Source organism: Callospermophilus lateralis, chromosome 12, assembly GCF_048772815.1.
Source record: "Callospermophilus lateralis isolate mCalLat2 chromosome 12, mCalLat2.hap1, whole genome shotgun sequence".
In the NCBI taxonomy this organism is placed as follows: Eukaryota; Metazoa; Chordata; class Mammalia; order Rodentia; family Sciuridae; genus Callospermophilus; species Callospermophilus lateralis.
Window position 1 is genome coordinate 47,661,841 of NC_135316.1, and position 15,726 is coordinate 47,677,566.

Here is a 15,726-nt window from a genome sequence, read left to right on the forward strand (position 1 = left end):
CCTACACATACACACACACACACACACACACACACACCCTGTTTCTGTTTCTATGGGAACTGTGACTAACAGACTCATAAATAAAACCATTTCTATGTTCAAAAGTTATTAATGCATTAAAACACCTAAGAACCTTATAAGTTAAAGCACATTAATTATCTATGCTTTCTTATCAACAATCTAAAGGTGTCAGCAAGGGTAAACCAAACTAAATTCTGAGACATAAAGCCATTACTGATATTTGAGTCTGAAAAGTACAGAAACTTGTTTTACTATGGAGTTAAAAATATATCACATTAATAATAAGTCTAGAGTTGCAAGTTTTCGTTTTCTCAGAAAACTACATTAACGTGATGGTATTCTGAGACATTTGACCAATGTTATAATCAAGCTAATGATTAGTCCACTCTCCTATAAATAGTTATAAAAATGATGACCTTATAATTAATTTATCAATTAGATTGGGAGGCCTTTGAAAATGAATTGGGTGCTATTAATACTATATATCAGGAACAATGAGGACAGTCCTAGGAAAATCAGAGCTTATAAGTCACCCTAATAAAAAGGCGAAACATCCTTTTTCTTACTTATGGAACAAAAAAGATTCCCTATATACCTTCACCTATCTTTCTTGTTTCTTGCCAAAATTTCTGGACAGAGGACCATCAGAAATAAACTTTAATTATTAAGCAAACTTTTGTGTGCATATATCTCATTTGAGTAATCACATAGCAATTTTCAGATATGGGCCATATTTAGGATTTCAAAGGTATTTGATTATGAAAACCAGTTACAACAAAATGCTAAACTGTGGATTACCTATCAATATCATAGACTTATTTTCTCAATTTGTAAGGTGACTGCTTCCAATTTAACCTAGCTCTTACTACTTATGAAGAATCACAGAAGTCAGCACTCCATAGTGCCATTTTTCAATGACCAACTTTTATATTACCACAAATCTTGAGAAACTCCTTATAGAAAAAGTTCTCACTTCTTCCACAAATAATCAAAACCATACAAACCTCTGTCAATTGCTTCAATTGGCCTTTATTTGTACTTAATTCTTCTGATAGGTCATTCTTTTTCACATGTAGTTCATAAATTTCCTTTCTTAACGGATTTACTAGTTCATAGAAACGAATCTTAAAAAAAGAAAAACCCAAAATTAATAAGAAGTCTTTCCAAATTACAATTAAAATTTGCTAATTTACAATACAGTAGTCCATCTTTATATATATTTTAATTTTACATAGTTCCCTTTACCTACCACTAACTGTTGTCTGAAAATATTCCAGAAACAATCATAAATTTTAATAATTTCTATAAAAATAAATACTACCAAGCTGGGGTTATGGCTCAGTGGTAGGGCACTTGCCTAGCATGTGTGAGGCACTGAGTTCGATTCTCAGCACTGCATACAAATAAATAAAAATGAAGGTCCATTGATAACAACAAAAATTTAAAATAAAGTAATTTTTTTTTATTTTATTTTTTTATTGGTTATTCAAAACATTACAAAGATTTCAGAATCACATCGGTTACACATCCACATTTTTACATAATACCATAATAGTAACTGTTGTATTCTGCTACCTTTCCTATCCTCTACTATCCCCCCTCCCCTCCCCTCCCATCTTCTCTCTCTACCCCATCTACTGTAATTCATTTCTCTCCTTATTTTTTTTCCATTCCCCTCACAAACTCTTATATGTAATTTTGTATAACAATGAGGGTCTCCTTCCATTTCCAAGCAATTTCCCTTTTCTCTCCCTTTCCCTCCCACTTCATGACTCTGCTTAATGTTAATCTTTTCCTCCTGCTCTTCCTCCCTGCTCTGTTCTTGGTTGCTCTCATTATGTCAAAGAAGACATTTGGCATTTGTTTTTTAGGGATTGGCTAGCTTCACTTAGCATAATCTGCTCTAGTGCCGTCCATTTCCCTGAAAATTCCATGATTTTGTCATTTCTTAGTGCTGCATAGTACTCCATTGTGTATAAATGCCACATTTTTTTTTATCCATTCATCTATTGAGGGGCATCGGGGTTGGTTCCACAGTCTAGCTATTGTGAATTGTGCTGCTATGAACATCGATGTGGCAGTATCCCTGTAGTACGCTCTTTTAAGGTCTTCAGGGAATAGTCCAAGAAGGGCAATAGCTGGGTCAAATAGTGGTTCCATTCCCAGCTTTCCCAGGAATCTCCATACTGCTTTCCATATTGGCCTCACCATTCTGCAGTCCCACCAGCAATGTATAAGAGTACCCTTTTCCCCACATCCTCGCCAGCACTTGTTATTGTTCGACTTCATAATGGCTGCCAATCTTACTGGAGTGAGATGGTATCTTAGGGTGGTTTTGATTTGCATTTCTCTGACTGCTAGAGATGGTGAGCATTTTTTCATGTACTTGTTGATTGATTGTATGTCCTCCTCTGAGAAGTGTCTGTTCAGGTCTTTGGCCCATTTGTTGATTGGGTTATTTGTTTTCTTATTGTTTAATTTTTTGAGTTCTTTGTATACTCTGGATATTAGGGCTCTATCTGAAGTGTGAGGAGTAAAAATTTGTTCCCATGATGTAGGCTCCCTATTTACCTCTCTTATTGTTTCTCTTGCTGAGAAAAAACTTTTTAGTTTAAGTAAGTCCCATTTGAATCAACCTAACAAAAGAGGTGAAAGATTTATACAATGAAAACTACAGAACCCTAAAGAGAGAAATAGAAGAAGATTTCAGAAGATGGAAAAATATACCCTGTTCATGGATAGGCAGAACTAACATCATCAAAATGGCAATATTACTAAAAGTTCTCTATAGGTTCAATGCAATGCCAATCAAAATCCCAACGGCATTTCTTGTAGAAATAGATAAAGCAATCATGAAATTCATATGGAAAAATAAAAGACCCAGAATAGCAAAAGCAATTCTAAGCAGGAAGTGTGAATCAGGAGGTGTAGCGATACCAGATTTCAAACTGTACTACAAAGCAATAGTAACAAAAACAGCATGGTACTGGTACCAAAACAGGCGGGTGGACCAATGGTATAGAATAGAGGACACAGAAACCAATCCACAAAATTACAACTATCTTATATTCGATAAAGGGGCTAAAAGCATGCAATGGAGGAAGGATAGCATCTTCAACAAATGGTGCTGGGAAAACTGGAAATCCATATGCAATAAAATGAAACTGAATCCCCTCCTCTCGCCATGCACAAAAGTTAACTCAAAATGGATCAAGGACCTTGATATCAAATCAGAGACTATGCGTCTGATCGATGAAAAGGTTGGCTCCGATCTACATATTGTGGGGTCGGGCTCCAAATTCCTTAATAGGACACCCATAGTACAAGAGTTAAAATAAAGTAATTTTTTAAATTAATAATTAATTTTAAATTAATAATTGTTCAATTTTACCACAGGTATGCATTTATAGAAAAAAACTGCATACTTGATAAAACACTTAGTACTATTCAAGGTTTTAGACATTCACACGGGTTCTTGCAATGTCTAAATATATGATAAACAATAAATAATTGATGAAGAGATAGTCTCTATTCTTTTTGTATGTGTGTGGTGCTGGGAATTGAACCCAAGGCCTCACACATGCTAAAAAAACACTTTACCACTAAACCACACCCCCAGTGCTATCCTTTGCTCTTCCAGGTCCTTGGCAAAGCTCTGTTTACTGCTGCCACTACAGTGCAAGGGATAAGTAGGATGAATCAGGAGGTATTTTTGATACGATTACTTCCACTCCTAACTTTCTCAGGGGAATTGGCCTGCCCTAACTTAGCAAAGTGTTTTATCGTAAAGGTCCTATAAGACTCAGAAGCCAATTAGTAAGTTAGGAGAGAGTAATTAGTGATGATTTATTATACAAGTATATAATCTGAAACTTCTCAATAAATGACATCACAGCTTGTACAGTTAATGGATTGTGTACACACACACACACACACACACACACTGTTTTTTGAAGACAGGATTCCATTATGTTGCCCAGGCTGGCCTTAAACTCTGGGAGTTAAGCAATTTTTCTGCCTTAGTCTCTCAAGTAGCTGGGAATACAGGCTTGTGTTATCACACCTGGTTCTACATTCTTGTATATAAAAAAATTTGTCAGGTTTAATTTCTAATATGGCAAATACTGATAAAGGGATGTTGACACCAAACAATTTTAGATCACTGTCAGACTAATTCTAATCATAGGGTTATATAAAACCACAACAAAGATTTTGAATTATTCTTGTTACCACAGAGTTCTTATCCTTCACCTTATAACCACACCAACTCCATTCTCCCCCACTATCCCTAACAAACCCTGGGCAACAACTAATCTGTGGCTCACCTCCATAATTTTCCATTTAAGAATATTATAAACCATCACTTATGATAAAATAATTCATTTCTGTGGACTAAGTAGCCCATAACTTCAGAGCCCTAACAAACCCTGGGCAACAACTAATCTGTGGCTCACCTCCATAATCTTCCATTTGAGAACATTATAAACCATCACTTATGATAAAATAATTCATTTCTGTGGACTAAGTAGCCCATAATTTCAGAGCCCTATTTATTGCTAGCCTTTAAACACCAATGATCAAAGACCTTTAAAATTTGATGATCTGAACACCACTCACCATTTTCAGATCAGGATCCTAATATAATTTATCAGCTCTGTACTTCAACATTAATGACAACTACATAAACAGCAAACTTAACACTTACAGATACATATTCAGGAATGGAAAGCTGATCTTCAGGAAAAGTTTTTAGCTTCGTGTATTGCTCTTCTGTCAACTCAAAATCACGTAGGTTTCGACGAATATCTCCAGCTTTCTCTCTTAGCTGATGATTTGTCTCTTCTAGTTGCTTCTGCCTCAATAAAATGGTTTCCATTTCTTGTTTCATTAGTTCTTGGTATTTTCTACATTAGGAGAGAATTTACGGCAAGCTTTAAAAAATCTTTGCAATTTGACTTTCTCAAAGTTCTCTACAATAACATAAAATTAGGAAATGAGAAGTCCAGTAATATTCTCTCTCTCTCTCTTTTTTTTTTTTTTGCGCTGGGGGATACTGGGGATTGATCCACTGGCTCTTTACCACTGAGCTTCAATCCTATCCCTACCCCTTCTTCTTCTTCTTCTTTTTTTTTTTTTTTAATTTTGAAACAGGGTCTTGCTAAGTTGCTGAACTTATGATTCTTCTGACTTGGCCTCCCAGTCTTCAGGATTATAAGCATGCAACACTGTACACAGCTGCCCAATATGTTCTTGTCTACAACTTGAAGTGTATTTACTTAACCAGTTACACATAAAATTGACTTCCATACTAATTAACAAATGTCTAGCCACATAAGCTATTAGGGAATTGATATTGTTAAAGAATAATTCTAAAAATTCAAATCATAAAATTATACATTTCCTCTGCTTAAGTTTTAAATCTTTTACACCTGTTTTGGATTCTCCTTATTAAGTTCATTTTCATTTCTCTTTTATCCTGGAACTTCAAGGAATATCTCTTTTAAGATGGCAACAATGAACCACCATAAAGTAGTCATTCAACCAATGAGACTAATCTGCAGATACTCTCCATTCTCAAAGAACTCGCATAGAAAATGGATGGCATTAGAGCAGATTATGCTAAGTGAAGTTAGCCAATCCCTAAAAAACTAATGCTGAATGTCTTCTCTGATATAAGGGGGGTGACTCAAAATGAGATAGGGAGGAAGAGAATGAGAAGAAGACTACCATTAAATAGGGAAAAGAGGTGGGAGGGAAAAAGAGGGAGAAGGGGAGATGCAAAGATGGAAGGAGAACCTCATTGTTATACAAAATACATATATGATGTTGTAATGAGAAAAAGAAAAAAAAGTGTGTCACATTAGATTGGATAGAGAGAAAGGATGGGAGAGGAGGGAGGAGTAGGGAGGACAGGAAGGGCAGCAGAATAGAATAGACAATATGACTGATGTATGTACATTCTATGTATGTATTATATGTCAAAATACATTCTGCTGTCATGTATGACTAAAAAAATATAAAATAAAAAAGAACATGCATAGAAGCCATTATTATTCTCGTCTACCCAAAGATTTTAAAGCAAGAAAAAAACAATCTGATTTCACCTCCCATTAACAAACATACTATTATTTTTCTCATCTTAAAACAAATGAACAAATAAAAAAAACTCGACACCATTTCACTTTTCCTTTTATTTGTTCCCTCCTGCTCAAAAGTTATTCTAAAGTTCTCAATTCTTTACCTCTTAAACCCATGCCAATTGGGTTTTTACCCTTTACTTAAATCTCAATGATAGGTTACCAATGATCAATTCTTAGTTCTTCTTATCCATGATCTAACAATAGCAGTTGACACATGTGATATTTCTTGATAAACTTTCTTTCCCTGGCCTTATAGACATAACACGTTCTTTGTGTTTCTCTCCTTTTACTATGGCATCTTCTCAATTTTCCTTTGTCTTACTGTTGGGGCACTTAGACATCTGTCTATAATCTCCCTTTGGGAATTCATGTAGCCTAATGACTCAAATATGGGCTATATTCTAATGACTCCTAGATTTGTTCTTACAGACCAGATTTTTCATATACCTCCACACGGATTTCTAACAAGACAACTTTAACTCAACATGTACCTAACTGAACTTCGACTCTACTCACAAACCCATCCACTATGACTTCCATCAGAGCTGACAGCAACTTCATCTTTTCATTTATACAGGCTAAAAATGTTGGTGTAATCCTTGACTCTTCAGGACATTTTATCAGCTCTACCTTCAAAATATATTCAGAATCCAACTACTTATTAACACCACAGAAATAGCTTCCCAACTGCCCTTTCAGGATCATTTAATCTGAAAAAAGTCTAACAAAGTTTTGTCCCAATAGCACCAGCATCACCTGGGAAACTGGCAGAAATGCACATTCCCAGACCCAATCCAAATCAGAATCTCTGAGGACTAAACCCAGTAATCTTTTTAAATAAGCCTTCCAGGTATTTCTGATGTATATTGAGGTTTTAGATCTAATGTGTTAGTAGCTAATAATTGCCACACTGCTTTTTAGGAAATAGATTAAATAGTGAATCTTTTAACAGAAAGGTATCTACTTTACACACTTCTAATTAAAACATAGAAAAAAACATTCACTTGCCACAATTTTTACAGAGGTCCAGATGTTTTGAATACAAAGGTATACTTTCATTTCTATATAAAAAAAACATTCAGAGAAATCTGAGAAGATACTTTTCATAGATTTGTTTTATTTTTTTGCCCCTAATCTTTAAACCTGTTTTACTGATACTTAATTTGATGATTTTGTCACTTTTTCACATTCATATTCAATTGTTTATATAACTTTGAATCAATTACATGAGCATAATTGGTATAGACATATTTGAGAGCAAACAGTGGGATCTTGATAAGAACACAATTGAACTGGAGAAAGTACGCAGAAAGCTCCAACAAGCCATGAAGAAAATTTAATCTAGACAGCTAGTCAAGTGGTGGTCCTTTTAGATAGCCTCCTTTGTCTTTTAATGGTTCACTTACACTGCTCAATGTTAGTTGAATGAAACGCTGAATTTTGACTTTTTATATTTTTTTATATTGCTATATCAAATAACCTATTTTTTGGTGTTGATTTGAAAATTATTACCATCACTTACTTAAAATTTCTCTATATTAGCTTATAACATGTGCATACAGGAAATAAGATTATTTTTAGTTACTAAACAGATATTGATTTTTTTTAAACTTTTTTTTTTACCTGGCATCCTTCTGTTGAAAAGTCAATTGGCTGTCTAATCTCAAAGTAAGTAGCTGCTTCTGGTGAAGTGCATCATTCAGTTTCTCCTCTAATTCTTCAATCTTAAAAAGAGAATAAGGTGTTCAATTTTCAAATTTATCATACAGAAAAACCTTCAATTTGAAAAAAAAATTAAAAACTTTTAAAGGAAACACAATAAAAATGAATAGAGGGTTTCTTTTATAATGGTTTGTATCTACAGACTGCAAAGTCTGCTCATACTATGGTTTGAAATGGTTGAGTGGCATATGGCTTTCCGCCAGACTATCATAAGACTATTGTTTTCATCTTAACCCAAGCTTCCCAACTGAGCAGCTCATTGACAACTGGAAATTCATGCTGCTGTCTTGCCTAGTTATTATTTCTAGGCCAGATCCAACATTTGTATTTCAGATTCATTAATCTGGCTACTATACATCTTCAATTGACTAGGACATGGGTGAGGCAATGAATATTCAAAACAAAATGGACAGCTGACCTTACCCAATTCTATATTTGCTGAATCTCCCTAGCGTTCAAAGTAAACATAATAAATAAATAAATAATATACATTCTGTTTGATATGCTTGCCTAGGCTACTGTAATTCTTCATTGGCTTCCCTGCCTACGGTTTTACCAACTTTCCCATCTATCTTCCTTTATATTACCTTTTTAAAATGATGTCAAAATTTTACTGACATCATTTCCCTGAATCTAACCAACATGTCATGTGTGTATATAAATGCAACAAAGGAATTATCTCTTTCATGCATATGTAGAAAGTACCAATAAAAAACAAATAAATAAAGGTGTGAAAGGAAGAACAATAGAATAGACAGAAAAAGGAGGGAGAAAGGAGGGGAGGAATGGGGATTGAAATCAGATTCCTTTTATGTAAAATATATCAAAAGGAACCCAAATATCATGTATAAATATAATGCTCTAATAAAATAATTTAAAATTTACTTTCCCATTTTTAAATTCTTCAGAAGAGCCTATCTTAATAAAAAATTCTAAATTTTGGAGCTGGGGTTGTGGCTCAGTGGTTAGAGCGATTGCCTAGCACATGCAAGGCTCTGAGTTCGATCTTCAGCACCACATAAAAATAAATAAATAAAAATAAACGTATTGTGTCCAACTACAATTAAAAAATATATTAAAAAAGTTCTAAATTCTGTGGTTAATACAGTAGTCTTTCTTGATCTGACCCTTCTCAACCACTTCCTTTGTCACTAGCTTAAAGGAAAGCTGTTATAGCCAAAATAAATGCTTGCCATTTATATTGTGTTTCCCCTGAAACTTCCATTCCCTAGGATTTTATTCTTAGTCTATTTATAAAACTCTTTATTCCTGCCTTTCAACCCAGGCAATTCTTTTTTGCCCTTTAAAATAGATGAATTTGTGGACTGGGATTGTGGCTCAGTGGTACAGCGCTCGCCTAGCACAGCAGGACCTGGGTTCAATACTCAGCACCACATAAAAATAAAGGCATTGTGTTCTGTCTATCTACACCTAAAAAATAAATATTAAAAAAAATAAAATAAAATAGATGAATTTGACAGTCCCTAGTATATTCAAGTAAATCCCTCTTGCAACATTAAATTCCTCTTCTCTACTGGATCATTCTTATTATTAAGCAAATACCAACAAAACAACAAATAATGCTCCCTTCATCACACCACACCTTCACTCCAGTATCATTTTTCTCCTCCCCTTCAGTGTAAAACTTCCATACAATTTTTGTCCCATCCTATTCCAGTGACACTAAATTCTTTTGTTTGTTTGCTTTGTGGTACTACAGATTGAACCCAGGGACACTCTACATTTATGTGCCACATCTCCCACACTTTTTAGTTTTTATTTTGCGAGAGGGTCTCACTGACAACGCTGACCTTAAACTTGTGATCTTCTTGCTTCAGCCTCCCAAGTAGCTGGGATTACAGGTGTGCACCACTATATCTGCCCACAGTAAAACTATGCTTATCAAAGTCCAAAATACTCAGCTCAATGGCATGTTTATCTCACTTGACAGAATGACCATACAAAGCTGACCTCTCTTGTTTAGCTTCCAAGACACTTCTTCTGGTTGTCTTCTAATTATACTGGATACTCTTATGCTCCTCAAGCTCCTTTGCTGGATTCTCTTCTCTGCCTCATTTCTAAATGTAGGACAGCCCCTTGACTTGGCCCTCTGCTTTCTTTAGGTAATGACATTCAATTCCATGGCTTTACATGCCATCTGTATGCTGATGTATATTTCATAAGTAGATAAATAGTCATGGACCCTCCCCTAGACTCTAATAGCCAATTCCATTTAGGTATCTAATGAGAAGCTAAAACTTAATGTGTTCTAAAGAGAACTTACATTTCATTTCCATATCAGTTTCTTCCCACCTCTTCCATTTCTCAATAAATGGTTCTAGTTGAAGCAGAAACTCACCAGCCTTACGACAATTCCCTGTCATCTCCTTCTGCCTTATCTGTTCTATTACTTTTGTGCCATTCTGAATAAAAAAAAATCAGGACATGTAATACCACCTGCCTAAAATCTGCCAATAACTTTTCTGACTACATAACTTAAACAAACAATGGCCATGGGTCAAATTCAGCTCTTGTCTTATTTCTGTGTGTCCTGTGAACTAAGAATAGGATTTATAGTTTAAAAGGTCTAGAAAAAAAACAAAATGAAAAACAAAACAGAAAAACAAAAGGCAAGAACAAAGAAGAAAATGTGACAGACCTTATATAGTGCAAAAAGCAGAAAAGTAAGTAAGTCTAGCAGTTACAGAGTAAGTTTGCAGATGCAATTTCCATAAAAAAGAACTGTCATTGCTACATTCCCAGCATCCTGTCTCAAGACTGCTTTAAAAAATACAAAATAACCATATTCCTCATAATTACTATGTTGCAAATCAAGGATATACATTACCACTAGGAAAGAATTCTATTTTTTCAGAATTACAACTTTTACAATTTTAACTAACTTCTAAATTAAATTCCTTAACTCAGTGACAAACTGCATCCTTTCATTTTCTAAGTAATAAGGAACCCACAAACTTCTAACAAGATATAAACAAAACCAGTTTCTGCATTTGAAAGCTGATAGGCAAGAAGAATAAGGAAATAAAGAAGTGGATGTAGGTGGCAACGAATGGGGATAAAGTGAAAAGCTAACAATTTTCGACTATCAGTTTAGCCTGGGCAGCTAGCTACCTTTCTAAGTTCTCTCTGAGCTCATTCTCACTAATGTAGGCATAGATGCTTTTAAGTTTTTCTTAGATCCTTTGTTTCTATTTTTAGACAGAGAAAGCAAATCAGAATAAGTAACAAGATCAAAAGAACTATAAGTAACAAGCTGTAATAAAGTCAAACATTTGTAATGCTGTGGCAGATGTTAAGATTCACATATTTTCTAAGTCAAAATAAAAGACCTTCATGAGTAGAAGAAAAAAAATCATGACTTGCCTTCCAATATTATCTTCCTTCTTTCTGACTTAATTATGGATTTTTATTGGTTAATACAATAAGTCCAGTTAAAAACTCACACTTCCTAGCTTCCAATCCTTTGCAGGCAAGGGTGGTCAATGCTATACAGTTCTAGTCAACTGAGATAATAGGCTTGAATTTCTTCTTCTAGGAATGCTCTTTAGAGAGGACTGATTCATTGGCACATTCCCCCTTTTCCCATCACCATTTTCCTCATTACTACCTGTAACTGTATACAACACTGGAGGCAGATCAACCATCTTAAGATTTTGAGGTGGAATATCATATGCTAAAAAATAGCTGAGCAGAAGATTAAAAGGCACTTGGGTTCCTAATAATGTCAAAGAATAATCATACCAGGCTTAAATTACTTATTTTCAGATCCTATAAAGAAAGAAAATCATGCACTGAGGTAGCAAAAAATTGGAGGCAATCTGTGTGCCTCATACTGTGGGTGAATGGACTGGTAGATACAGAGAATTATGTTAAGAGTTAGAAGCTAAGTAGCAGATGGGTGTATAGTAATTCAGATGATTTTTAAAATAGCTAAATAAGGCTGGGGTGTGGCTCAGAGGGGGAGTGCTTGTCTAGCATGTGCAAGGCATTGGGCTTGATTTGCAAAAATAAATAGATAGATAGATATTGAATAAAAGTAAATATATTTTAAAAACAATGAATTATTATGATTAATGACTATTATGTGTCATACATTTAGGAATATAACTAACTTAGTCTTGTACATTTGTAGTCCAACTAGAAAACTACCACCAAAAACTATATCAAGAACTGTGGAGGCACAAGGATATTAATATAGTGCCCAATAATGAAGCTACAGATAATTACATTATTTACAATCATAATGTGTCTTTATCATATACCAGGTGCCTAAGAGCTAACATACATTGATTAATTTAATCCTCAAGACAATTCTGTGATATAAATACTATTATAATTTTACAGAACATCAAGGAATGAAAAAGTTAAGGAATTTGCCCCAGGAAACTGGTAACGATGGAACTGAATCCCTAACTATGTATACTTAAAATTCTGGCTGTTAACTAGACAGTCTCTCATGAATCAGTCACCATTTCTATAGTGTAACACATAAAAAAAAATAATAATAAATAAGAGCAATTGAGGGGCACAGTGCCCACCCACACCGCAATCCCAGGAGTGTGGAAGATTGACACAGGAGGATCACAAATTCAAAGATAGTCTCAGCATGTTAGCAATACCCTGTCTCAAAATTAAACAAACAAAACCCAAAACCCAAAACCCACAAACAACCCCCCCGAACAAAAAACCCCAAAACAAGGAAAGCTATTTAAAACCAAGTACAATATAAATTGAAAACAAATAAAAGAATTAACCAAATAAAATGTAATTGTGGAGATGGTATATAATTGTCATTTAATGAAATATTTGTTGATTGAGTGGATGAATTAATAAATGGGATATTAACTCAGGCTTTTTCAATGAGGTGTACTAAAGGAAATCTTGAGAGAGAGGAATATATGAGCCAATAGCACTGTGGGAGTGTATCTGAAGTAAAAGCAATAGGAGTAAACTATTAAGAACAGGAAACCACTGGATGCACTGATAACGTACCAAGCGACCTAGAGTAGGGTAGGCGACTGTGTAAATAAAAGGAAGTGTTTGGAGATTCACTTTATTGGAGTATGGGCTTTAGACTTCCTACGATTTGAATCCTGTCTAGTTCTACCACTTTTATCTGAATGGCCTTGGCCTTGTTTCATCAAGAGAAAAATGGGGTTCAGTTATATATATTACATAGAGGGGGTAAAAAAATGAGAATACTATTTTAGTGGATAACAACAACCAATACTATGTGCTTAGTAGGTGTTAGTGTCTGCACCCCAAATTCAGATATTGAAACGTAATCACTATTGTGATATTATTAAGAAGTGGAGTTTTTGTAGCAGGGGTGATTAGGTTGTATGGGTGGAGCTCCATGAGTGATGAGTGCCCTTGTAAGATACCTCTGAAAGCTAGCTTACCCTTTGGCCACGTGAGGACACAGCAATAAGTATGCAACCCAGAAAAGGGACAGAACTGGACTACACTGGATACCCTAATTTTGGACTTTTCAGCTTCTCAAATTATGCAAAATATATTACTGTTGTTTATAAACTACCTAGCCTCTGGTATTTTGTTATAGCAGCTCAAATGTTATAAGGCACTAAGTACTCTGCGTCTGATAGAAGAAAAAGTTGGCTCCGATCTATATATTGTGGGGTCGGGCTCCAAATTCCTTAATAGGACACCCATAGCACAAGAGTTAATAACAAGAATCAATAAACGGGACTTACTTAAACTAAAAAGTTTTTTCTCAGCAAGAGAAACAATAAGAGAGGTAAATAGGGAGCCTACATCATGGGAACAAATTTTTACTCATCACACTTCAGATAGAGTCCTAATATCCAGAGTGTACAAAGAACTCAAAAAATTAGACAATAAGATAACAAATAACCCAATCAACAAATGGGCCAAGGACCTGAACAGACACTTCTCAGAGGAGGACATACAATCAATCAACAAGTACATGAAAAAATGCTCACCATCTCTAGCAGTCAGAGAAATGCAAATCAAAACCACCCTAAGATACCATCTCACTCCAGTAAGATTGGCAGCCATTATGAAGTCAAACAACAACAAATGCTGGCGAGGATGTGGGGAAAAGGGTACTCTTGTACATTGCTGGTGGGACTGCAAATTGGTGCGGCCAATTTGGAAAGCAGTATGGAGATTCCTGGGAAAGCTGGGAATGGAACCACCATTTGACCCAGCTATTGCCCTTCTTGGACTATTCCCTGAAGACCTTAAAAGAGCGTACTACAGGGATACTGCCACATCGATGTTCATAGCAGCACAATCACAATAGCTAGACTGTGGAACCAACCCAGATGCCCTTCAATAGATGAATGGATAAAAAAAATGTGGCATTTATATACCATGGAGAATTACGCAGCACTAAAACATGACAAAATCATGGAATTTGCAGGGAAATGGATGGCACTAGAGCAGATTATGCTAAGTGAAGCTAGCCAATCCCTAAAAAACAAATGCCAAATGTCTTCTTTGATATAATGAGAGCAACTAAGAACAGAGCAGGGAGGAAGAGCAGGAGGAAAAGATTAACATTAAGCAGAGACATGAGGTGGGAGGGAAAGGGAGAGAAAAGGGAAATTGCATGGAAATGGAAGGAGACCCTCATTGTTATACAAAATTACATATAAGAGGTTGTGAGGGGAATAGGAAAATAAACAAGGAGAGAAATGAATTACAGTAGATGGGGTAGAGAGAGAAGATGGGAGGGGAGGGGAGGGGGGATAGTAGAGGATAGGAAAGGTAGCAGAATACAACAGTTACTAATAGGGCATTATGTAAAAATGTGGATGTGTAACCAATGTGATTCTGCAATCTGTATTTGGGATAAAAATGGGAGTTCATAACCCACTTGGATCTAATGTATGAAATATGATATGTCAAGAGCTTTGTAATGGTTTGAACAACCAATAAAATAAATAAATAAATAAATAAGGCACTAAGTAACAGTACTAGTCTAACTTATTTTATTGACTCATTAATAAGATGGGTTATAGAAGACCCTATCCCCTCAAAAGAATCTATATTTCAAAGATTTATGAGGCATAAATAAAACCACAAATAAAAAGCTCTTAGAAGAGTGTCTATGCACAAAATAAATTCAATAAGTGTTAAATATTAAATTTAAAATATTAATTTTAGAAAAAGCTTACCTAAATTACTTCTCTACTTTTTCGAGATTTTAAGGTTTGAGACACCTTATTTTACTACAGACATATGGTCAAGAAGTATTTCTACTGATAGGACATTAAAGTATGTTAGTGTAGTTAGACAAGAACTAAAAATGGAAGACTGAATTAACAAGGAAAGGTATAAATGAAACAACAAAATGGAGGAGTAGAAAGAGCTGGGACCAGGAGCAAAGGTGAAGGGTTTACCATTGTAAACAAAAGATTTTCTTGGAAACAGAAATAGTAACAGTAAAGAACTGTCTCTTATCTTTCTGAAATCAATGTATATTTCCTAGGGCTAGTGAAAACTTTACCAGGTCTTACAAAAACAACTTTGAACTTGTAAATAAGCAGAAAGGGCCAAAAACCAAGGACTAGAACATTCTTATTTGCATGGCAAACAACACTTACTAAAGACTATGGTACATGAGTTTATGACTCCTTGTATGACATAGTAACTATCAAACAGAAAGTCTCAGTAACTATCAAAAGAAAGAAAACAAAGAATTCAATTTCTAGGACAAGGACAATACAGATTCAATAATATAATCATGATCTTGACTCTTCCTATCCAACTAGTCACGTCATGGTCAATGAAGCAGAAACAACTTAGGTAGAAATTATACCTAAGAAAATAAAAC

The 15,726-nt window shown here is 34.9% G+C and overlaps 1 protein-coding gene across 4 annotated transcripts in view; it reads right to left on the reverse strand.

Annotated features, from left to right (window-relative positions):
* Pibf1 (progesterone immunomodulatory binding factor 1) overlaps window positions 1–15,726 on the reverse strand; it is a 220,968-nt gene that overhangs the window by 203,467 nt on the left and 1,775 nt on the right. For 2 of the 4 annotated variants that reach the window (XM_076871969.2, XM_076871970.2), the window contains exons 3-5: window positions 7,785–7,885; window positions 4,727–4,925; window positions 1,026–1,145 (exon numbers count right to left, since the gene is read on the reverse strand). In XM_076871969.2, coding sequence (XP_076728084.1) covers window positions 1,026–1,145; window positions 4,727–4,925; window positions 7,785–7,885 — 420 coding nt within the window. Of the gene's footprint in view, window positions 1–1,025; window positions 1,146–4,726; window positions 4,926–7,784; window positions 7,886–10,167; window positions 10,243–15,726 lie in introns of those variants that run through there. The other 2 variants (XM_076871972.2, XM_076871971.2) reach the window with 2 other exon arrangements.